This window comes from Pseudonaja textilis, chromosome 1 (genome assembly GCF_049901715.1).
Source record: "Pseudonaja textilis isolate UNSWEBS1 chromosome 1, rPseTex1.2, whole genome shotgun sequence".
NCBI classification, from domain to species: Eukaryota; Metazoa; Chordata; class Lepidosauria; order Squamata; family Elapidae; genus Pseudonaja; species Pseudonaja textilis.
Genome location: NC_141990.1, coordinates 297763821 through 297790338, shown reverse-complemented (window position 1 = coordinate 297790338; position 26518 = coordinate 297763821). Strand labels below are relative to the sequence as shown.

The 26518-nt window shown below is 39.7% G+C and overlaps 1 protein-coding gene across 4 annotated transcripts in view; it reads left to right on the top strand.

The window, feature by feature from the left end:
- The window catches only part of BEGAIN (brain enriched guanylate kinase associated), a 171156-nt gene that overhangs the window by 91946 nt on the left and 52692 nt on the right, over positions 1-26518 (top strand). For all 4 annotated transcript variants that reach the window (XM_087922201.1, XM_087922202.1, XM_087922203.1 and 1 more), the window contains one exon: positions 894-960. In XM_087922201.1, coding sequence (XP_087778327.1) covers positions 894-960 — 67 coding nt within the window. The remainder of the gene's footprint in view (positions 1-893; positions 961-26518) is intronic.

The window sequence follows — 26518 nt, the reverse complement described above, 5'->3', positions numbered from 1 at the left end:
CATCAGCAAGTATTGTGGGCCCAATTGGAAAAAGAAAGCTCCGAACTGAATTGATTGGAAATGTGCAGAAAAGGCCTTCATCCTGCAGTGGATAGACTATGGCTAAATTGATATACTCTATTATTAACAATGACTATTGTTTCTCTTCTGCCAAAAACTTCCTAATAGACAGGCCTGGAACTTGTGTCTCCTGCTCATTTTTGATGATTTCAGATGGACAAGGAACTCAGAATAGAAAGAGAAAATGTCCTCGTTCTGGACAGTTGATCAATATCAGAGAGGGGCTATTCTCAGAATGCTTGTCCCTCTTATTTGCAAGGAATCAAAATTATTGATAGACATGGTCTCCCCCTTTAATTTCTATGAAGGTAAAGAATGTGAAAAGCACCAATGCACCAGGGCACAATTCTTTATCTAGGTCAACTTATTTTAGGCTGACTGTCCAATATTTCATAACAGCCTTTGAATTTGCACCACAGGGAGGAATAGGATACAATAAGTTCCGCAGTTGTTTGGTCAGATTCTTATTGTTTCCAGATTTATTCTTAACTTTGCTCTCAGGAACTAAATAATATATGCAGTATGTTTCTCTCTTCCTTTTCTCTTTTGCTCTTACAGCTATCCTGTGAGGTAGGCCTAAACTCAAAGATAGTGTTCAGCCCAAGATTGGCCAATGAAAGCTCCGTATTTGAGTGGTGATTTGATTCTGTGTCTTCCAGGTTTTAGCTGGGCCATTTCATCATCTTGCTTTCAGATTTATGACAGATAAAGTACCTATCTCATATATAAAGAAATAGGAACTGAGTCGCAACTGCTCACACAAAATAAAGTTTAAAAGTACAAAGTGAAAATGCAAAAATTATGCTAATTACATGATTTCTTCTTTATTTTAGGATACAAAACAACTACCTAGCCTTACAAAGAATTAATCAAGACCTAGAAGATAAATTATACAGGATGGTAAGTACAGGAGGTTATTGTATGATTATTAAGTAGACCTGTATGATTCTTGGGTTGCCAGAATAAATTGAAAATGAAGAACTTTATATTCTCATTATGACTAAGCAACTCAGAAGTAAGCCTTTCAATACGGAATTATGACATCTTCTCTAATAAGTGTGCTAAGGGTCTGATTTTATAACCTAAGGGTCTGATTTTATAACTTGGTAAGATTTTTCTGCTATTCTGCATGAATATTTTTTTCTTGTCTAATGAAGGGAAACCTCCATTGTTAGAGGATGAATTTAGGGCAGTTTTAATGTCGTCATTTGATGGTCTAATTGTTTGTCCTGTAAAAATGAACTCATCTGGCGTCATTTTACAACGCAACTGCTGCAGTTGCTTGGAACTGTTTTGCAGGGGAAAATCTGAACAGGAGAAAATTAGATACCCCCAAAGAGTCCAATGATAACTGAGCATGCAGCAATCAATGAATATGGTGACTGAGATTGGGAGAGAGAGAAAGTGAGAAAAGTAAATAAAAATTGAAGTTTGAAATGGAATGGAATTTTCTGGGAATAGGCATGTCCAGCCACTCCAAATGCCTACTATTTACTGTAGTGTTTTGTTGCAGACCATATTTACGGTACTTGTTCCAGTTACAGAATCAATGTTTCAGTAGTGATGGATAGAAAATAATTTCTATATAAACGTTTGCAGCTTCAGGGCAGGGGAGTTGAAGATTAAAGCATATGAAGATGTATCTTAGCTACATTGCATAGACTTTTGTGTGCTCAGGCTGTATCTTATTTTACAATCTGACAATCCCAGCTTTATTCCTTACAAGTCTCTTATGAAACAATTTTATGTCTTTTTAATAATCTTGAAGGATGCTGCCCCTCACAGCACAGAGTAGTAAACAATACAATTTTTCATGTTCTGGTGCTTTACATAATACAAGAGACTAAATACTTCACCCAACTATCTAATTGTCTAAAATCTTACAGAAAGTGAAAAGATGAAAGTAAACAAAGCAAATGGGCATTGGTAGAAGTTACCGTGAACGCCCTTTCGATCTATGCTGCGAGAGAGCCCAGGATGGGGTTGACTCCTTCCTATGATGTCATAGCTGAGTCTGTACTAAGATATAAAAGCCAGCCCCTGGGAGAGACCCCAGCTTTGGCGAAGATACTTGACAGACTGAAAGGTGTCTCTGAAAGCCCCAAATAAATACAGAAATATGTCTTACCCTCTCCGGATGAATCAAGGGAGGGGCTGGGCTCTCTTGCAGCATAGATAGAAAGGCCGTTCACGGAAACTTCTACCAATGCCCATTCTCCATGCTGCATCGAGAGCCCAGGATGGGACATACCAAAGCTTGCATGTCCACGGGCGGGTCCTCGTCTGGCTCATCACACTGACTGTGGAACCACTCGTTGAAGCACCCATCTGCCGAAGGCTGCAGTCACCGAGGCAAAAGCATCCAGACAGTAGTGTCTGATGAAAGGAGACGGGGATGTCCACGTGGCTGCACAACAAATCTCCTCCAAGGATGCTTGGATCGCCCAGGCAGCAGAAGTGGCTGCATTTCTGGTAGAGTGTGCCGTCAGACCTTGGGGAACTGGAAGGGCCGTAGCTTTGTAGGCCTGCTCAATGCAAGACCTGACCCACCTGCTAATAGTTGGAGAAGAGGCCTTATGCCCCGAGTGAGAAGGGGAAAAGGAAACAAACATGGCTTCCAACTACCTGAAGGAGGAAGTGCGCTTAATGTATATTCTAAGAGCCCTTCTTACGTCTAGCGTGTGCCACTGCCGCTCTAAGTCATGGTGCGGGAGAGGACAGAAGTCAGGCAGAACAATGTCCTGGGACCTGTGAAACCAGGTGTTAACCTTTGGAATAAATGAGGGGTCCAGACAAAGAACAACCCTATCATTGTGAAAGGAACAAAAGTCCTGTCTGATGGAAGGAGCAGCAAGCTCGGAAACCCTCCTGGCAGAAGTGATGGCAACAAGGAACACTACCTTCAGAGTCAGGAAACGGAGAGACACTGTTCTAAGGGGTTCAAAGGGGGGCTTTGTAAGGGCATTAAGAACCAAATGAAGGTCCCAGGAAGGATACCTATGAACCACCGGAGGGTGCAGGTTGGAAGCCCCTTTCAAAAACCTTCTGACTGAAGTGTGATGGGATAAGGAAGGAAGCAAACCCCATGAAAGGACTGAGGAGAGGGCCGCAACCTGCCTGCGTAAGGTGTTGGGGGCCAAACCTTTTTCCAGTCCATGCTGAAGGAAGTTAAGAACTTCTGCCAACTGGGCTGTAACAGGAGAAAGACCCTCCCTGAGGCACCACCGGGAAAAAGCCTTCCAGGTGGCATCATAGATGCGCCTTATAGAAGGTTTGTGAGAAGCCAGGATAATGAGGATGACCCTTTCTGGAAGATCTGCCTCCTCTAGCTGCTGCCGCTCAAGTGCCACACGGTCAGCTTGAACCATTGGGGCTCTGGGTGGAGCAGGGGCCCCTGGTGAAGGGAGATTAGATGGGCAGGGATCCTCCAAGGAGAAGCCACCGATAGGTTGACCAAATCCGCAAACCGGGGCCTCCTTGGCCAATAGGGTGCCAGGAGGAGGAGCTCTGTTCGTTCCTCCAACATCTTCCGAATTACTGTCAGAATGATGGGAAGTGGGGGAAAGGCGTAGAGGAGACCCTTGGGCCATCTGAACCGAAGAGCATTGGTCCCCTCCGCTCCCTGGCAAGGAAACCTGGTGAAGAATCTGGTGACTTGGGTGTTTTGAGGAGTGGAGAAAAGATCCATCTCTGGTGTTCCGAATCTGAGGGAAAGATCCCTGAATAGAGATGGAGGAATGGGCCATTCTGCCTGGTCGACTAGGCTCCTGCTGAGCCAGTCAGCCTGGGAATTGTCGACGCCGGATATGTGGTCCGCCGAGATCGATAACAGGTGTTTCTCTGCCCATAACCCCAACCGTAGAGCCTCTCATGAGGACTTTGGACCTCATCCCCACTTGCCGGTTGACATGAGCCTTTGCGGCCGTGTTGTCCATAAGGACTAGAACATAAGAGCCGGTCACTGATTGCCTGAAATGCTTGAGAGCCAGAAAAATGGCTCTGAGCTCTAGCCAATTTATGGGAAGGACCTGTTCCAATCTGGACCAAACGCCCTGAGCTATCTGGCCCTGCATATGGGAACCCCAATCCAGGAGGCTGGCATCGGTGGTTATCACTAGCCTGTCTGGGTCCCTGAACAGGAGTCCCCTCCAGATAGACGGGGAATGCCACCAATTGAGAGATCTCCGGATTTGTGGTGGGAGTGGGACCTTGATGAATGAGTGGCTGGTTCCTGCTCATTGTTAGGGAAGCAGGAACCATTGGAGGGCTCAGGAGTGGAGCCAAGCCCACGGGACGATGCCAATACAGGAAACCATCTTCCCCAGAAGTTTGGACAGCAGTGACAGGGGGACAATTTGATGTTGCTGGATCTGGCTGATGATCTCTGCAAGGCTCTTTCCATAAGCTGGGGACAGGAAAACCTGGCACGACATGGTATCGATGACTGCTCCCAAGTGTTGCAATGTGGTTGTAGGATAGAGCTGGCTCTTTTTGGTGTTGATGGAAAATCCGTGGCTCTGGAGACATGACAGGGTAATTGTAGATCCCGATGGGCCACAAGGATGGAAGAGGAAAGAATCAAAATGTCATCCAGGTAGCATTGGATCCTCACTGGAATAGAACGCAGAGATGCCACCAATGCTGCCAGAACCTTTGTGAAGACCCTTGGAGCCGATGAGAGGCCGAAGGGAAGTGCTCGATACTGGTAATGGGTATTCTGATAACAGAAATGGAGAAACTGGCTATGATGAGGCCGAATTGGGATGTAGAGGTAAGCCTCAGTGAGATCAATGGAAGAGAGGAGGTCGCCCTCCCGAACGCTCTCTAAAATAGAATGCAGAGTCTGCATTTTAAATCGCCTCTATTTTACAAATTGGTTGAGAAATTTTAGATCAAGGATGGCTCGCCACCCCCCTGAGGCTTTGGGAACGATGAAAAGGCGAGAGTAAAGCCCACGTCTCCGTTGAGACGGGGGAACAGGTTGAATAGCCCTGATTTCAAGAAGGTGCTGAATGGCCTGATTCATGAGGGCTTGCCTGGAAATGTCCTGAGACAAAGGACAGATCAAAAATTTTGGGTGGGGTGGGGTTAGGAAGTCCAATTGTAACCCTGACCTAATAGTGCTGAGCACCCAGGCGTCCGTCGTTGACTCCTCCCATTTGGAGACAAAGAAGGCTAGGCGACCTCCGATGGGTGAGGAGAATTAGGGATTACTTAGAGTGACAGAAGGAACGACCCCCCGAAAGGGCCGTTTGCCAGTAGAAGGTTGTTGCCTGCTAGATGTTTCCACCCGTTGGTCTTGGCGTTGGGAGTATGGCCTGTGAGAGCGGGGAAAGTGAGATGAGGTCTCCGCTCGGAAGGCAGGAGGGCAATAAGGAGAAGGGCGATAGTCGGCTTTCTTCCCAGAGGAAGAGAGAATTTTACGTTTATCTCTGATTTCGATGAGATAAGGTTCCAGAGCATCGCCCAAAAGCATATCGCCTGCAAAAGGAACTGAAGTCAGCTTCCATTTTCGGCGTGACTCCGTGTGCCAATTTCGGAGCCATAAAAGTCTTCTTGCTGCTACAGAAGATGCCGTGGCCATAGATGCACATTTGTCGGAATTGAGAGTGGCATCCACAGTGAATTCCGCCATTGCGATAATCTTACTAAGGTCTTGGTGAGACCAAAGGTCAGAAGAAGGCAATCTATTCTGGAGTTGGCGCAGCCACTGTATGGATGCCCTGGTGAAGAAGGATGTTGCTGTTGAAGGCCGAACAGCCCATGCAGCAGCCTGGTGATTGCGCTTGAGGGTCTGTTCGGAACGTTTATCATCCGGTTTCAGGATATCTTCTGGCTCCGTGGGAGTGCCAGAAGATGAGAACGAAGCCAGAACCGGAATGTCAACGGAAGGCACCGCCAGGGCATTGTCCAGAGCTGTGCTGACATTGTAGAAATGCTTATCTAGAGAAGATGGGCGAGGACCTGCCGAAGGAGAAGTGTACTGCTCCTTGACCCTGTCCAGGAACAAAATGGGAGAAGGCAAAACCTCTGCATGCACTACAGGCTTAAAGAAGAGCGAATCCCCTTGGCTAGAGGGATTTCCTTGTGGCTCGGGAGCCACTTCCTCTGGTGACAGCTTGGCAGTGACCAAGGCCTTGCTGAGTAATGGCCTGAAAAGAGTAGGTTTGAAGACCAATGCAGAGGATGTCTGCTCTGGGCGAGAACCCTCTTCCTCTGAAAGATTTTGGTCAAAAATCTCACCCTATTCACACTCTGAATGAGAGGAGTAACTGTGTTCAGATGGTGAAGGCCTTCCTTCCCCATCAACCTCCTCCCATTCTGGTAGAGAAGAATGGACCCTGAGGTCCTGAGGCCTGTGTAAATCAGGATGATGAGGCAAGGAACTTATAGATTGAGAAGGGAGAAGGGCCTGAACCCTTTCCAGAGGTTGACGAATTTGCTTGAAGCCTTCAGCCAATCCCTGTCTAATGGCTGATGAGACTACATCTTGGATATCCCTTGGTCTACGCTCAAAGGTAGAGGCCGAAGGCCCACTGCTGTGGGGGTGAAGGTGGCTTCAGGCCTAGATTGAGGAGCGGTTCAAGGCTTGGAGGGAGGGGGAGGAGCATAAGGCACAGAAGCCTGTTGGAAATAAGGCCCAGATCTGCTTAAATCCTGAGGATCTGACTATACAGCAAGAGCCTCAGGAGACCAGGATGGAGGATGGAAAGGCTCATAGATAACTTCCCCTCCCCTGGGAGGGCTTGGTTGGGGCCCATGAGTATCACCTGAAACAAGCTATAGTTGCACTCCCTTCTATTGAATAGTTCTGTTGAACTGCCTCTCTAGAGCTGCCTGTCTGCGCTTCTCTGCCCTCAATTCAGCCTGAGTTGCATTCTTAGGGGCTAGAGCCTTAGCTTTGATTTTAGCAGCCACCTCCCTCTGGACTGATTGGGTGCGTTGCCTATGTCTTTTTTTCCTATTGGGATTAAGAGACTGTTCCACTGGAGGGGAAAGCTCTGCCAGAGTCTTATCTTGCTCCGTTTGTAAAATAAAGGTTCTTGTGTTGGAAAGAAGCTGTTTAGAAATTTTTCTATTAAGCCCCTTAGGGTATAAATGGCCCCCGGGCTTACAAAATGGCTGCTCACCTCATGGTGGAAGGCTTGAATCCAAGATGGCCACTGACTAGAGGAAAACAGGCTCCAAGATTGAAGAATCACTTCTTAGGCTATACCGAGCCCCGAGCGAAGTCAGCAAGGGAAAAACACAGCAACCAGCTACACGATCAGCTGGCTTGCGCTCTTATCAGTTTGACGATCATGTTTATAATCCCTCCAAACTACAGGTGTGGGGGAGATCTGCAGATGCTGCCCAGCTTGCCTGTACACAGCTCTTGTAACGCTGCTCCCAATATTGCAGGAGAGAGAGCCCTGCTCTCCTGGAAGAGCAGCTGCCCAGATCCCTGCTTGAAATGAGGAAAAAGCACTGACGATCTCTGGTGATTGCTATCTAACAGAACGCTTTCAGAGACACAGCTACCAACTGAAAGGAGCTGAGTCAAAAGCTGGGGTCTCTCCCGGGGGCTGGCTTTTATATCTTAGTACAGACTCAGCTATGACGTCATAGGAAGGAGTCAACCCCATCCTGGGCTCTCAATGCAGCATGGAGGAGAAAGCTAAACATGGATAGCATATGTGATTATTCCTGTTGCATAAATATTACAAGGCTTGCCTCCTCAAGATTGCCACTTTCGTAGAATATTACAATTACAACTGCTGGGATTCTTAGCTGAATAGGCAATTCCAAGAGTTGCAACTCAAGCTATCCACAAAATGCCAGGTTGGCAAAAGCTGAAGTAGAATATAGAATGCATCACTTGGAAGTCAAGCACTAAAAGCCTAAATTTGCCATAAGGTTCTCTCATACTGTATCCTTAAGTGATTGATCAGCTGCTTTTTTTTCATAGTTGCCTATCTATGAAATGGGCGTAGCAGTGATTTTCTCTATTGTTGTGTTGCAATAAAAGCATACTGTAAATATTACAAATTATCATACACTTTTCAAATAGCTCAGAGAAGGGATTGTTTATGTTTCTCCTAAAATGTATTCTTTTTTAGTTAGCATAAAGTGTCAATAAAAAGTTGGTGTAAAATGCAGGCCCAATAAACAAAAAGATAATTTAAAATAGGAGATTGTTCTTCAGAGTTTCCAGTTGGTGAGAGGAGAAACTACCATTTTTAATGCAATAAATTGAATTAATCTCCTCTGAGGTTCCTATTATACAACTTTTTGATATTCAGTTAGGTGTATCATATCTGGCCTGCAAAAAACTGGATGGCTATTAGAATTTCCTTTAAAATCATTTGGATTTGGGCAATCTAAATATGGTAGGACTAATTAACTGGAAACAGTAAGACAGTAACAGTAACAGTAACAGTGAGACTTACTCACTACACGTGTTATCAGCCAGAAGGTGAATGTCTCTGTCTCTATCATCTATCTACATCTACATCTTCTATATCTATCTCTAAATCTATGTATATCATCTATATTGTTATCTTCTTTGGGACTTGACAACTATATCCCTAACTTGAGGAGGTAATAATTCTCTCCAACATGCCATCCTGTCAGAGTGTAGCTCCAAAATGTTTAGACAGCCTCAAGTTCGGGTGTATTTAAAATTCTGAAACAGATCACACTTTAGAAAAGAGGTCTGTAGATGTGTGTGTGCATGCATTTTCTGAATAGTAGGAAAATGTTTATAATGCAACGGATATTAAATGTAGCTAAGAAAGATTCACACTTTTTTTTTGCTATATAAAGTTGGTTGCTTTACATTTTTTATAACTAATGGAGCAGCCCTATGATGGTTTAGACTTTAGAGCATAGTCCATTGAATTCAATAAGGCACACTTACAAATAGGCATGCACTTTAGTTTTGGGAATATTGTTTAAGGATGCGATACTGACAAGGAATGACTGATTATTAAGAACTGCTATAGTGTATTCAGAGGAAAATATAAAAGACCTATAATGTATTTATATGTTTTTCTCTCCAACAATTAAATTCTTGTCCCCCAACACTTTAACCTAAGACAATCACTACATTTAATGGCTATTTTAGCAACATAAAAGTAGAAAATGTATCAAATTTAACAATTTCATTATGCACACGTTGGTATAATTTATACATTTTTACGTGTTCTTACATTGGGGTTGAGGAAGCCAGTGGTTTCTAGAGCTATTGGTATATGTCTCAGATCTTTTACTGACAAGGGATGCTCGTAGAAATTTAACAGCAATGATTTGGCCCTTGCCATTGAAATCATTTATGGGTGGCTAACCACAACTAACAGTAATTCAAGGTTGAAAGCTGTTTTAGATATCCTATGAATTGTGAATGAAACCAGGCAGGCAATTCCTATCACTATAGTGAGAGAATATTAAATAGTTTTAAGAATTGTAAAGAGACCTACATTACAACTAATAAGCATGACAGACTGCCTTTGAAAACTCTTGATCTAAAAGTGAGTGAATGCTCCAGGTGTAGCTTTTATAAAAATGTGTATTTTTAGACATTTAACATGTATTATGTATACAGTGATTATTATGATTGGAAAAGGTATTTCTAAGCCAATTTTCTTACAGTTTTAAATACTGTAATGTTGCTCTGTAATGAAAAAAATGTAATGAAGAGATTACATTTTTAATTTATTAATTAATTACATTCTTAGCTTCTGATTTCATTTCTTACTTACATTTTTTATATTTCTCTCCCATAAATTAATGTTGAACATGCCACCTGCCATTAGCAATTCTATATAATTTATAGTGTCCATATTTGACATATAATCACAGCTTTTTGAATTACCTTGTCCAGGAGCGTGATAGATTTATTGCCATGACAAATCCTTGAGTTATTTGTTATATATCATTTTATGGCAGGATCTCACCTTCCTAGAGTAGATGTAAATTATCATTATGAGCTCATACCTAAAGCATTTATATTCAATAAAGAAAGATTTCAACTCACAGTGGATAATTAAATGTCGTTGCCCATTCTTAGAATGGCAAATGTGTCTAGTCTATATTTAATATGACTGTTATATTTGTTGCTTACAACTGAACTGTAATCAATTGTATCTGGGATTGTGTCTTTTGTTTAGAAACGTCAATTGTTTCAGGATGAAATCAGGTTGTTGATTAGAATCCTTTTACAGGTAGTCCTTGACTTACAACAGTTCATTTAGTGACAATTTAAAGTTACAACGGCACTGAAAAATGTGACTTGGGACTGTTCTTCACAGTTACGACCTTTGCAGCATTCCCCAGGGTCATATGATCAAAACTCAGATGTTTGGCAACTGGTTCATATTTATGACCATTGCTGTGTCCCAAGGTCATGTGATCACCTTTTGCGACCTTTTGACAAGCAGAATCAATGGGGAAGCCAGATTCACTTCACAACTGGGTTACTACCTTATCAATTGCAGTGATTCCCTTAACAACGGAGTCAAGAAATGCCATAAAATAGGGCAAAAGTCACTTAACAAATGTCTTACTTAGCAACAGAAATTGGGGCTCAATTGTGGCCATGAATTGAGGACTTGCTGTATAGAGAACATTCTGTTTCTAGGCTCAGAGGTTTCCGAAATTGGCTACTTTAAGACTTGTGGACTTTGACTCCCAGCTGGCTGGAGAATTCTGGGAGTCGAAGCCACAGGTCTTGACATTGCCAAGTTTAGGGACCCCTGTTCTAGGTGAACATTCAGTACCTGCCAATATATTTCAGACCAGAATTAAGCAATTAGGATTCATGAAGCTCTAAATGGCTAAGAGTCACTTTACCCGAAAATATTGTTTTCCATTAGAAGACTAGATTCTTACTTAGAATGTGGGACATGGATTTGGTCAATCCTAGTCCAACCCTTTAATCTCTAAAAGGTACAGTACCTTATGTATCAGAGTTCCCCAACCTTTCTGGGTTGGTGTCCTGGAGCAGAGGGAGGAGGGAAAGAGGGGATGATTTTGTGGGAGGGGCAAGCGCCCGTGACATTCGCAGCAACACTTGCCTGAGTGGGGCTGCAGGTACTCATGATAAAACTGATGCAAGTGGGCCTTTGCGTGCACATGGGAGCATGCACACCAGCTGGCTATTCACATGGCCTGGTAGCTATTAGCCCACAGCCTGGTAGTGGGCCATGGCCCACAAGTTGGAGACCCCTGTTTATGTATTGTTGTAAAGGTAGTCCTCACCTTACAACTGTTCTTTTTGAAATCATTTGAAGTTAAAACAGCACTAAAAAAAAGTGACTTACGACTGTTCCTTCCACTTAACAACCATCACAGCATGCCCACACTCCCATGATCAGAATTTGGGTACTTGGCAAAGCAGCATGTCTTTATAACAGTTGCAATGTTCTGGGGTCATGTGATTGCTGGCTTTTCAATCAGAATAGAGCTTGAAGGAACCTTGGAGGTCTTCTAGTCCAACCCCCTGCTCAAGCATGAGACCTATAGCATTTCAGACAAGTGGCTGTCCGGTCCTTTTAAAAAAAGAAACACTCCAGTGATGAAACACTCCCAATTTCTGGAGGCAAGCAAATTGTTCTCACTGTTAGGAAATTTCTCCTTAATTTCAGGTTACTTCTCTTGTTGATTAGTTTCCATCCATTGTTTCTTCTCCTGCCTTCTGGGGCTTTGGAAAATAAGTTAACCCCCTCTTCTTTGTAACAGCCCCTCAAATACTGGAATGCTGCTATCATGTCAGCCCTAGTCCTTCATTTCTCTGGACTGGCCATATCCAATTCCTGCAATAACAGTTCGTACATTTTAGTCTCCAGACCCTTAATCATCTTAGTTGCCCTTCTTTGCGCTTTTTCCAAAGTCTCAGCATCAAGTCAATGGAGGAAGCTGGATTTGCTTAACAACCATGGCAAAAAAAAAAGGTTATAAAGTCAGATGTGACTCATTTAACAATCACATTGCTTAACAAGAGAAATCTTGGACCTGATTGTGGTTGTTAAATCTAGGATTTTCTATTTATGGAATTGTGACATTCTGGTCCATGTTGGGAGGGAAAATGGGAAGTGAAGATTTAGCCACATTTGGTTGAGTGTCAGTAGGGTTCATCTCCAAGGCTAAGTAATTTCCTGTGTGTAATGAATGTGTCATGGGAAGAAAACTATGTGGTTGCTAGGAATCAACACTGGCTTGATGACACTTCATTGGTGAATGTACATTTATACATAAAAGTACCAAGTTGTGGTGGACTGGACCCTATGTTGGCGTTCTGCAAGGCCCTGAAAAAGAGCCTCTTGTTTGCTTATGTTAAGTTTGATTGTGGCTTTGTAGTTTTTACCAGCTGCTATGAGTTTTATATTTTTGTACATTTTTATTACCAAGTCACATATATGATTCGTAAATATAAATCTACTGAATAAATAAATACAGGTAGTCTTTGAGTTAGAAATGTAATGGAGCCTGCCCATTCCATTCATAACTTGAGGGCTCATAGGAGTGAACAAGATCACTCCCTGCTTTCGCCCATGTATTCGCTAATCGAATGCGCAGCTCGTTAAATGCACATGAGGTATCTCAGAGTGGGGAAAGCCATGGTGGGGAGGGAACAGGCCACCTAGGCTTTCAAACAGCTTGAGCCTTCCCCATTTCCCATGTCAGATGCAGAGTTTTCTATTTCACTGTTACTTGAGTTAGGTTGTATGCACCTGATATATCATAACTAAGTCACTTGCCCTCCACTCAAGAAGTGACACTGGTTGAGCCAAACCTGATTTATCATGGAGGAATTAGGCTGTCTGTCCAAATTCATTAGCAATTATGTGGCTTCTGAATAGAGGGCAAGAAAATCATGTTTTTGCCATGGGTGATAACAGTTAGGTGTGCCTGTGATGGTGGTAGAGGAACAGAACTGACCCATATGACCTCCACAACTCCCATCAAGCATCATTTCAGTACGGGAACCTTTGGGAGAATCCTTCTGTTTCTTTTGGGCCTCCAGTTATACAAATTGGAATTTAATTAATTTGTATGTAGTTGGAAAGTGTGCTATGGTATCGCTTTCTTTTTCCTGGCTATATTGTTGCGCTTTGTGTGCTGATAGAATTACAGTAAGCATCGCATACCATTAAGCATTATATACCATTCAAAAGAGGCAATCAAAAAGCCAAAAAGGAAACCAAAAGACCAAAACCACCTCCTCACCAGCAATCAACACCAGATAAGCAGAGATTAATACTAAATTAACACTAGACCAACAATCAAGAAGTAAATAATATCCCAATCAAGGAACTACCAACTCCGACAAACAAGCTAATGGTAAACAACAGCCTAATCAAGGAACTACCAAGATCCCTCCAACCAACATTGACACGACAAGCTGCTAGTATATAAAATGAGAGCAAAGCCCCCACTACCTTCTAGCACTGATGATGTTAACTTTCTTTGCTAATGAAACATATACAAAAAAATAACAACTTAGCTCAGAGAGCACCAAGGACCCCAGTGTGCTTATTCCACTAAGTAACTTCTGCAATTTTGGAATTTGGTTTTTCCTTCTCCATGAATGGCACATATTTCACTTGCCCTATAATTTTCACTTCTTATCCGAAGAATAACTTAAATGTATGCATGAGTCCAATCAATTGTGTGTTTTTTTCCTCAAACTATGGACAAACGATGAGTTAGCCTTATTCTGATTCTTTTATTATTATGTTGTGGAGTACCTTGGCTTAATTCATTTAATTCCATTGCTTGCTTGGTTTCTCTTTGACCCATAATAACGCTGTGGTCTCCCACTCGCAAACGAAGTACAGGATCTCATTTGCTTCAAAGCAGATACAATGTTCTGACTGATTAGGGTCATTAAAGGTACCTAAATATTCTATTACATTTTGAAATATATCCATGCTGATTCTGTTCATTTGCATAGTTATATGTGTTTAAAAGCCAATCAACCTTTCTCAGCAAATATCAAGTGCTCCTAATTCTCATGATTCTGAACAGCAGTAGGTTTTCAAAATTAAAATGTCTAGTTCTTTCTTACATGTTTTTCTTGTCATTGTGTAGTGCTTTACCCTACACAAAAACATTTTGTTGTCCTAGACATTTTAATTTGTTACTATGCTTAATGTTGCTTAAGGGTTTTAACACGAGGAGATAGTATTTGTGAGATTTTTTTTTTATTTACTTGTTAATTCAACTTCTTTCTACTTGGTGGTGCAAGATCATTCGCTTTTAAATTCACTTTTAAATATTTTATTATTCTTTTCAGTTCTCTCAGCTTAATTTTTTAATAAAAGAAAATGATCTTATTGTATAATGATAATAAACTCTGTCTGAATTGCTTTTTCACAAAGTCTTAAATTATCTTGTTCAACTGGTCTACACACCTGAATTTCTTTCTTCCAAAAAGGAAGAAAGCTTCTTCATTGTTTCCATGAACTACTGAACCATAAGCCACTGATGAAGATCAAAAATTGGGGAAAGGAATAATATAGAAAAGACAGGAAGAGAATTGCTGTAGAGTTTTATTAGAAGGGGAATTGGAATGGGAGGTAGAGGTACCAGCTGTTTCCACCAGTGACATTTATTCTCATAGACATTTTCTATAATTAACTCTGTTTACTGCTGATTTAGTACCATTATAACAGAAACAAAGAGCATTTGATCCATTGCCAACCTCTTCAGTGAAGTGTCTCAAGCTAGATTATTCTTGGCTTTAATGCCTCCCCACCCCCCTCAAAGGAGAAATCATGATCTTTAAACATCTCTATCAATAAGGTTGTATAAACTCATTGTCCTGCCTATTCAGAACTCTGAAACCAAGGGCTCTGGTTCTTGTAGTTAAGTCCCATTGACAGCTGCAAGTCCATGTAAAGGTAGCTGGATACCAGCCAGACCTATAAATAATGAAATATTGTTGCCAGGTGTTCTGCCTACAAGAAGTTCTGAATAGGCAGTTCTTGTACAAGGACTGTGCATGTGTAGGCAAACCACTAAGCATCTCTGGTCAAATTGTTTATTTCAATTAAGTTGTAAAGGAATAGAAGCTGATATGATCTCTGCATAGTACAAACTTTGACATGACAGGACAGAAGTTTGGATACGCTCTCATTCTGCAAATTGGCAGAAATAATAGCCTAAATCTTTGCATGTGACTATTTATTCCCTGAAGACTTTTCTAAAAGTTGCAGTACCCTCCCCCACACCAAAAAAAAAGGAAATTCACCCACCTTAAAGTTGCCATAGTTGAGAAACATTGAATTAATCAATTGGACTTCAGTGTTCCCATAACGTGGCTGACTAAGTTGAACTAATTTAGTTCTGTGCAAGACTGGGTTAGTTTGGAGCTAAATATATTGTTTATATCAATTCAATTACTGTAGATAGCTGTTACCCATGCCAACATACTATGTTGTGAAAATAAGCTAGACTGTCACCACCAGCTTCTGATTTTACTCTGTTCCTAGCTTATCTTTATTTGCTGAAAATGTGGCTATTCAATAATGGCCTGAGAAATATTCAGAGTCTGTCACACTGCTAATAGACTCCAGGTTGATTTTGCCTATTTTCAAGTCACAGGAAATAACCATTCTACTTTATTTGGTCTTGAGTGGACCTAATGATCAATTAATAGGCACCACATTTTAACAAGGATTCAAAGAAATTAAATCAGATTCAAAGAAGAGCAACAAAAGTAATCAGGGCTAGACTTTATATCCTATGAAAAAAGATTGAAGGAACTAGGAATGTGAAGAGGAGACTTGGAGAAATAAAAACAGTCCTTTTCAGATTTTTAATTGGATATCACACTAGAATAAAATCAAGATCTGATTCTGATCAACTGATAAGAAAAGCCTTAAAATTTTAGTAAGATGACTTTGACAGTGAGATTTGGTGCCTAGAGATACAATAATTATGAAACCTCCTTCACTGGATCTGTTCAGTTGCAAGTTGAACAGCAATATGCCAGAGATGCTAGTTGATTAAATAACCCCTAATTTATCTGTTGTTATGATCTTACTACCTGAAAAAAAGCCCATGGGAAGAATTCCTGCATGATGTCTTCCTGTGGGATTTAATTGAAATCTGAGTAGGCATTCTGGCTGCAGATGGCTAAAGAAATTATTGTATAGTGAAGGATTGAACACCTACACAAAACATAGGTCAATTTGCAACTAATGTAAGTTCAAATATGAGTGTTACTTGAAAATTTAAATTGTTTTCTGTCAGCCTGGATGTAAAATACTCTTGACATTGCAGTAATGAAAAGCTCTGATCAATACTACTAAACAGAATGCTAAAAGAAAAATCTGTTCTTGGTTATGTAATCGTTACAGGAGATATTGACAATCTATTCCCCACTAATAATGAATGCCAATATTTCATTTTAACCCCATTTACTGGTAGAATTTATACTGACTTCACACACACACACACACACACACACACACACACACACAGAGGGGGAGGGGGAGAGAGAGAAAATATTTGAATCAGTTCTTGCTTAGATAGTTGTATAATACAATCATTTTCAACCTGAGGGCTTCTAAAGTTATTAGAACTAGTCTACTCTTCAGAAATCATGAGAATTAGTGTACATGACTGCTTAAGTATCCAAAGGAACTTCAGAAATAATGAAACTGGACTAAGGGCAAGTGCAGGTTCAATTGTTGATATCTTAGCAATGCTTAAAACTGCCAACATTTGCCTCCTATCCAGAGCTCAATTATACTAAACATAAGTACCAAGCGGTTAGGAAGCTATAACCATAAAATGCCTAAAATACACTGAAAGAATATTTTGTCAGGATATTCTTGATGTGCAATGGAGGGTGACTTTTAGAAACCCATTGAGATAACAGTGCTGTAATGAACTCGGCTTTTTCAAGAAGATCAAGAGAAATAGGGGAATGGATTTGTCATACCCAATCAGAAAACAAATGTTAAGGGATGTTATGTTACAATTTACAGGAACCTTTTTGGTATAACAAATGCTGTGGAGACATACACAACAGAGATTTATGACTATCCAACTGCTAGGAAAGAAAACCCTCATTAGTAAGAACCAATCGAAGATATTTAATCCTGGACAGGCCAGAGAAAATGATTGTGGTGACTTATGGTACACCAGAAACCATTGTGTACTTTCTGTGAGTGAAATACAATAAAGACACTATTAACAAAGGCCTTTGAAGTTTAATTTAGCTATTGGTTTTACCTGTTACCTGTTAACTGTATCAGGCTATGTGGGTTAAGTAAACAGTTTTGTAGAAATTTCTCAATTGTGTACCTGCTTCACAGGGGGAAAGAAGTTATTTAGCTTTGAAATATATTTATCAGTATTTAACTGGGGGACAGTTTATGTGTATATCTGTTTTGTTTTTTATGCACTTTTTGTGTAGTTTTGTCTTGTTTTCTTTCAATTTTTGATTTTCTTTATATTTGGAATTTGTATTTTAATGTTTTGAATAAAATAAAATTAAAATTAAAAAAAGAAACCCATAGGGAACAGTGCTCTTTGCTGGTTTGCCACAGCTATCAATAATGAATTCAACAAAAGGTCTCAATTCTCTATGCCCAAAGCAAGGCAGTGTTATTTATCTCATAATCAAAATTCACTGTTCCTGCAAACTGGCATCCTCCAGATTTTTGGGAATGTGGGCTGACAATTCTGGGAGCTTCAGTTCAAAAACAACTGGATGGGACAAATTTAAAGAAGGCTTTTGGTATATATATGCAGTGTTTAAATATGGATTGATCATGGATAGAAATGCCAGACACTTTTTATGGTAGTTTAATATGCATATCACTCTCACATTATGCTATTATTATGTTGTCACACAAGGGATTGTCAATTGCCTATGCAATTCAATACACTACCTCTCACCATTAAATATGAGCACATTTAAAGAGAGAAGCCATAATTAGAACCTGTATTGAAACTTGATTTCTTATTGAGAACTATAACTAATCTATCCGATTATATCTACCTCATTAATTAACGCTTCTAAAAAATCTAATTTATATGTAAGGACTCCTACCGCCAAGGTCATGGGAAATTCTGTGACAGCCTTTAAAAAGCTGATATATCCTTCAGATGTTCTGGAGTTTCATATCTGAAGGGAACCAGTCTGAAGAAGGCTGTTCTAAGGAATATTGAATATAACAAGTCAGAAAATAAGCAACGCTAAGTGGTTAGAGTACAGTACTGCAAGCTGCTTCTGCAGCCAGCTGCCTACAATTGGCAGATCGAATCCCACCAGGCTCAAGGTTTACTCAGCCTTCCATCCTTCCGAGGTGAGTAAAATGAGGACCCAAATTGTTGGAGGCAGTGTGCTGACTCTATAAACCACTTAGAGAGGGCTGAAAAGCACTATAAAGCAGTATATAAGTCCTATTGCTAATGCTATTTTATCTTTGATATTATAAATATCAAATTTATAGTCCAGATTTCTTCAGCAGTATCAAGAGGATATTCTCTGCTGAGTCATGAGTGCTGGAATACTGTTTAGCTCCTTTTATACCAGATGGAGAGAGGGAATCAAATTTTGAATGGCATCACTAGAAAATTAGAGAATAGCAAGATGAAAATTTAATAAGCATTTTACCCTTGTGCTTGCTTTGTTGTTGCTTGCTTATAGAGATTTCTTGTTTATTAATGATACTATTTTTCACATGTTTGTACTAAGTTGTTTTTTATTGTTGTTGACCTCATTGGAGAATTCTCAGAGTTTGCCAGGATTAAGACAGACTATAAACCTTATAATTTTATAACATACTCTTATTTTATAAAATAAATATTTTTGTACATATGACCACTCAAAATGGCACCCCAAACCTATAATTAGAAGCACTATTATACCCTCACATGAATCTCATGAAATATCATTTTCTTGCTTTTATAGGTGGGACTAGATCCAAGAAAAAAAAAAGGAGATAGAAAGGAGAAAAGGTAGAACTCATGTTTGAGACCATATGGGTTCTTATACACACACCATATTTGAATGAATAATTTCAAAGACTGCATACTGAGTTGTTCACTCACTCACACCCAGCAAAGCACTTGCCATACTTGTACTGGATCACATCTTTCGTGACTTATCACATGACTTGTGTGTCTTCTTAGATAGATATAATAGGAAAGCAGATTAGAAATAGCAATAGATGTATGGTTGATTTTCTGTAGATAAATAAAACTTGGGAGATTCAAAACTGGAGCTCAGTGTATTTTTAATTAAATTTTATTAGGAAATGTTACTTGAATAAAAGTAATATAGTAAATATATTATTTAGAGCAGGGGTCGTCAAACTTAGCAACTTTAAGAGTTGTGGACTTCAACTCCTAGAATTCTCCAGAATTCTGGGAATTTAAGTCCACAAGTCTTAAAGTTGCCAAGTTTGGGGATCTCTGATTTAGAGTATAGATTAGAACACCAAGGACACCACAAAGGAAAAAAAAGACCTGTAACTTTTACTCCCTTTAGTAATAACTATTGATCTTTATTCCATAAAAGGGAAGTAAAAAATAAAACAGGTCTTTTTCTTGCTATCCATAACATTTTAGTCCCTTTTACTACTGGTACTTAGCATTACATTTCTCGTCTCTTTCTATTTATCATTGCCCTATTATTTTTTTCCCTTCTCCAATAACAAATTGTTGCGTTAAATTATTTTTCTTTTTTTACTGTGCCCCTTTTATTGCAAAGGTTGGTTAAAGACTATAGTAAAAAATATTTGATTTGATTTCTATTGATCTCTTTGCTTAACACAGTTAACCATCAGCTTCCTTAAAAATGTAAACATTCTTCTTTCTCACAGAGATATATATTATCTGTTTATACAAAAAAATATTTTAAATGAAGCAATATTCCAAATTTAAATGTCCCTTTAGTCTGTTTTTTAAAAAACTTTCTCATTCCAAAATCCCGGTAAGCTTTTTGCATTTAATTTGTTTTAAATCTTTGTAACTGATTCCTTCCTTTTTAATATAATCTTTCTCAGGTTGAAGGTTCATTCATCCAGGTAGCTTTAGGGATTTTAAGGATTCTGGTGCTCTAAAAGGTCTCTTTACACTAAACACTACACAGTTTGCTCCATTTCATCTTGTTTTAGAAATTAGATTGGGCAGGCCTGACATCTTTGAACAGGTGTCCTTCAAGGTTTGAGCATGGTGTCTTCTTCCATGGCTACTGGTGCTCTACTCTCAGGTCACCTGCAGGCTTTCTTGCAAGCAGCTAAGCCACCCATCCCCCTGCTCATATAGGCAATCTCATAGCTTCTCTTGTCCGGAGAAGCCATGTTACCTCAACCATATCATTCAGCCATTTCATCATTCCTGCTATTATGTAAAGAGTGCCATTTTTCTATCCAGAGATCCCAAGACTGGAATTCTTTGTTGAAGAACAATGAGTTCTTTTCCATTCTAATACTGAAAAAAAATCTTCTTAGATTTAACGTGTCTAACATTATATTAAACAAAATTTCAATTATACTTTATTAAGTAAGTGAAAATGACATGTGGGTTTTTGTAAATGTGTAAACCAAAATCAAATAAATCTCATTATGACTAAGAGCCATATCTGAATGCAGCTAGTATTTTTTAATTCTGAAGATATAGTTAGGTTTATCCATTGTACTAAGCCACAAGAGAAGTGGGTTAGCATGATTGAGAATTCAGCCATTGTGATTTATAAACCATGATTATTGCTTAGCATGTATGAACTCAGCACTTATTATATTATCTGTTCAGGTGATAAAATGTTTACAAGCAAACAACTGAGCTCAAAGAGCATCAAGGACTCCACAGTTTAACCCTGAGCTATGTTTGTTCTCTTTATTGGTACTGAGATAATTGTGATTTATTCAACAAACCATATGTAAAGTACCACGTTTAAAATACTGCATCTAGTTTTGTTCACCATATAAAAAGATGTAGAGACTAGGAAGGAGTGCAGAAAAGAGCAACTAAGATGATTAAGGGGCTGGAGACTAAAACATATGAAGAACAGTTGCAGGAATAGAATTCATCTATCTGGAGAAAAGAAGGACTAGGGGTGACATGATAGCAGTGTTCCAATATTTGAGGGGCTGCCACAAAAAAGAAGGGGAGTCAACCTATTTTCCAAAGCACCAGAAGGCAAGAAAAGAAAAAAATGAATGGAAATGAACCAAGGAGAAAAGCAACATTGAACTAAGGAGAAATTTCCTAACAGTGAAAACAATTAACCAGTGGAACAACTTGCCTTCAGAAATTTTGGGTGCTCCATCACTGGAGCTTTTAAGAAGGGACTCAGCCACTTGTCTTGAATGGTATAGGGTCTCCTGCTTGAGCAGGGGATTGGACTAAAAGAGCTCCAAGGTCCCTTCCAACTCTTCTTATTCTGTTAAATAAACTATGGGTTAATATGATGGGTGAATCTACCCACTTTATATTATCAGCAAATCTCAAAGTTATGCTGAAAATAAATCAATTTGCATGCCTCATGTCTGCTTATTTTCTATTAAACTCTTGACACTGTGAGAGAAAAAATTGTAAACAATTGAATAATTAGTGCAAATCTTCCAAGCCTGGGTAAAATACTCAAAATTGCCAAAAGTGTTTTTTGCTTGGGTTAGGGTTAGGGTGAATGAACACATGAATCTATTACCCAATCACAACAGGGACATTTAAATTGACTTAAAGCATTGTATCACTATTGGGTAGAAAGGACTTTCTGATAAGTGATTTTGGGTAATGAAGGAAAAAGTTTGGGAAGCACTGAATTAATGAGACACATTGGAACTGATTTGCTAACCCATCCATCCTCATTCTGCTGAGCAGATGCTAACTTTTTTCTATTGGTCAACCAGCATGCCTTTTCATTAGTCAACTTCATCCTGGATGATTTTTTTTAATAAAGCAGTGATGCTAATTAAACTTATTTCAATTAATTTGAATATGATCACTTTCAGATGATGTTCTGGGGTGGTGTTCCAAAAAGAAATTTTATGTACTGTAGATCAGGGTTCTCCAACCTTGACAACTTTGCTGGCTGAGGAATTCTGGGAGTTGAAGTCCACAAGTCTTACAGTTGCCAAGGTTGGAGACCCCTGCTGTTGATGACTAGAGGTTTAATAGGAAGAATTCACTGCAGGATAGCAAACAAGAGCATCAATGTACTGATACTTTTAACGTGCAGAAGGGGAGAACATGAAACTTGCGTAATAGTGCTGAGACATTCCCCTGTGATTTACTTAGGTCAAATACCTGCTTACTTCAGAGTACTTTGGGAGCATTTTTAATTTTATTTCATTCTTTGCATTAATATAAGAGGATTTTTTTCTACAGGCATTAAGAAACTTAACCATATAACCAAAGATTGATGCTTAATATTTTCTATTTATGGAGGACTGGTATTTGATGTCTTTAATTTTATACTGAGGAAGGGATATCCACTGGCAAAGTAAGCACTGCATTAATTTTGCTATACCCAGGAGGATAGAACAAGATAAATGACTTTCCTCTTGAACTAGGAAAACACTCCATGTATATAGATAGTAGAACCTATCCAACCTCAGTTGACTTCTGAGTTTGATTTATTCAATATTTAGATGGAAATCCCAGGATTTAGGCTAAATTGAGGAATTGAAAAAGTTGGTATTTCCTTTGGCTACAGCTTGGGCAGTCTTATTTTTCTAGTGTTGAATTACATTGACTTATCTTGATCTCACATGGCCTTGAATGGTCTTAACCTACTATTGTCCCAAGAGGAGAGGGCAGTTTTTCCCTTTATTGTCCACACACATTGGTCATATGTTGTCCATACATTGTCCACACACCTAACAAAGATTGGGACAAAGTATATATTTTGAAATGATATGAAAGAACTTCCTTCCTTCAGCATGTTATTGCAGTCCCATCATGTGACTTTTCAGTGCTCCGCTCCATTGCACCCACCATTGGTCAACTGAGCTGAGCTGCTGCCAGGGAACGTTCACCAGACTGTTTGCTGCACAAGGACGCTACTCAGATGTAAAGTGACTTATGATCATTTTTCATGGTCATGACAACTTGCAGCATCCCCATAGTCACGTGATCAAAATTCAGTTACTTGGCAATTGACTCATGTTGGTTGAAGTGTCTCGGGGATCATGTGAACACCTTCCGTGACCTTCTGACAAGCAAAATCAATGGGGAAGCCAGATTCACTTAACAACTATATTGCTAACTTTACAACTGCAGTGATTCACTTAACAACTGTGGCAAGAAAGGTCAAAAAATGGGCCAAAGCTCACTTAACAAATGTCACACTCAGCAACAGAACTTGTCATAAGTCAAGGACTATCTATACATGTCATCTCCAATATCAGAGATCTCTTGTGCTGAGTTGCTGTGGAAGAAAACTAGAACAGTTGGTCTTGCTTCTGGACTTCCTATAAAGCATGCCCAATAGCCATTGGTGGTCTATCATAAATGTAGAATGCTGTTCTTAAGGCTCCATCTTAAATTATAAAACTATTTCTTGATTTTTCACTTGGTGGAACTCAGCAGTCTATGTTCATTTGTTGGTTTACTTAACTCAATGAACTGTCTCCGGTATTAGTTATGAAGATGATCAGTCTTAAATAATGAAAACACTACATGTCATGAGGGGGATAAATCAAAGACAAGAGTTTATTTTCGTTAGAAGTTATTAGAAAAATAGCTAAAATGTTTTTCATTAACAGCATTGAGGATTATCTAGTGAGCAATAAAAAGTGTGTCTTTGTTCATGAGACAAACTGTAAAGGTGTTAGGATGATGAATGAACTTGCTCACATTATTATTTCACTGTAACCTACCATTATTCCCACAAGCTACTTTAAAGAGAGAAAGAAATGATGCATAGTCTACCATCACTCCATAAAGGGAGAATCAAGCCTTCACAAAACACTTATGCTTTGATACTCATGGTATCCAAGATATGGCCTAATTTGGCAAGTTATATTGAGCTTCAGATGATAGCTTGGGAAATGTTGCATAGATGTTATTTCATGATAGCAATGTTTTCTTAGTGCCTGTCCCCTCAACTGTGTCATAGTTGAAATGCATGCCTGTCTTTTCATTACTTATCGCTTTCTCCCCTTCCACTTCTGGTCACTGATCTTACAGAATATAATGGAGGGAGAGAAAAATGTGCAAGTAATTCTTGGCTTATGACCATAATTGACCCTGAAAATTACAGTCGTAAGTTGCAAGAGTGGTAAATGGGTCATCACATGACCAATCCAATTTTTTGCAACAGTTATAAAATGAACACTATTAATCGAATTAATTAATTGAATGCTGCAATCGTTAAACAAATCACTGTGGGCTGTTTTAGGCCGGAAACCGAAAGTAAACACCAGTTTCCACAAAAAAGTTGCAAATCATAGTCATGTGACTGCAGCATACAGCAAATGGTCATAAATGTGGGGCCCTAGCTTAGCAGCCATAATGCAGTCACATGACAGCAGGGAGGCAGCCATGGGAACTTCAGAACTGCACAGTAACTGCTTAGTACTAACACAAGCGAAGCAAAACACTCTCTCTGTTGCTTGGATCTCACAAGCAGCTATCATTTTCTAAGCCAGCACTTCCATGATCATGCTGGACATCCACAAACTGCTTTGTTGCTGGGCTTCCTGGATTGAAGCGATTTGCAGCTGTGCTCAGAAAAAGAGTGATGCTTGTGGGTTGTGCTATGTCTTCCTTCCCTACCCCAACTTCCTGAGATCTTTGAAAAGTAAATTAGCAATTATTGATTGAGGTGGTGATAAGCATGTGGAATCCAGTGTGGTGGCAAAACAGGCCCAGTGGCTTTTGGGATCTGGTAGGGCAGGATGAGGAGGAAATAGGCAAGGGAATACAATGATACATCTCTGCCGTTGATCACAAGAGCGAATGACCATGGAAGCGCTGTAACAGCCGTAACTTTGAAAAAGGGTTGTGAGTAGCTTTGGGGCAGGGTCCTGTTGTAACTTCAAATGGTCAGTAAACGAACATTTTGTAAGTCAAGGATTACCTGTATCATATTTTGGTAACACTGCCTCTACTATATTCAGAGTGGTACAGTGGCCAGAGGTGTAACTCTTGCCTCACAATCAGGAGGCTTAATTCGATCTAGGTAATGACGGATATTTTTCTCTCTGGGCACAATCTGCTGCAAATTCTGCATTGGCAACAGGAAGGGTATCCAGCCAATAAACATTCAGCTCCACTCAGTTGCCCCAACTCCACTCAATGTAAGGGATTAAGGTGTCGCTAAAAGAAAAAAAAGAAAAATATCTGCTTCTGCTGTATTCAGAGTTATAATTCCACCCGTAAAACATACAGATAAAAATTTACATACATGTACTAGAGCTAAATAGACCTGAATTACGTGGTTGATAAAATGCCTTCAAGTTCCTTAGAACCTCATAAACTCTATTCCTCTCTTCTCTTTCTGTTCACCACATTACAAAAAAGATGTTGAGACCCTAGAAAAAGTACAGAGAAGAGCAACCAGGGTTATTAGAGGACTGGAGACTAAAACATATGAAGAACGGTTATAGGAACTGGGTTTGGCTAGTCTGGTAAACAGAAGGACCAGGGGAGACATGATAGCAATCTTCCAATATTTGAGGGACTGCCACAGAGAGGAAGGGGTCAAGCTATTTTCTAAAGCGTCTGTAGGCCAGACAAGGAATAATGGATGGAAACTGAACAAGGAGAGATTTAACCAGGAAATAAGGAGAAACTTTCTGACAGTGAGAACAATCAACCAATGGAACACCTTGCCTTCAGAAGTTGTGGGGGCGCCATCACTGGAGGCTTTCAAGAAGAGATTGGACTGCCATTTGTCAGAAATGGTGTAGGGTCTCCCGCTTGGGCGGGGGGTTGGACTAGATGACCTACAAGGTCACTTCCAACTCTGATTATCTGTTATCTGTTTGGCCTAGTTGTAAGACACCATCTCCGAGAATATTTTCCAGATTAAACTTTGCCTTTAAAAGATCATCTTTTATGAGCTTTAGAGTAAACATAGCTGGATTTCTATAGGTTTAATCTTATCCCAATGATTACCCCATAGATTCCAATAAGAAAATATGATGTTCAAATCAAATGCTGTCTAATTGAGCAGCCTAATTAAGAGATGTGTAAAATCACCACAGTAGAAACATTTTCTTCTTGCAATAGGACAAAAGAAAACTATGTAACCGAATTATGGATAAAAATGTACTTCTAGTGGTACATCCCAGAAGTATTTTAAATTAAATAATTCCTATAAAGCTAGTTGGCTTCTGTGATTGGTTTTTCATATAATAAGCATAATACTGTAAGTTAAGAAAAAAGGAAATTTAAAAAGCAGATAAGCTAAACATGCATTTTGTAGGATTATACTGTAGATTTTACACTGGGGAGAGAGCTGGTTCTGTGTGAGTAGCTAGAATTTTCTGCTTGTATCCTAGAATAT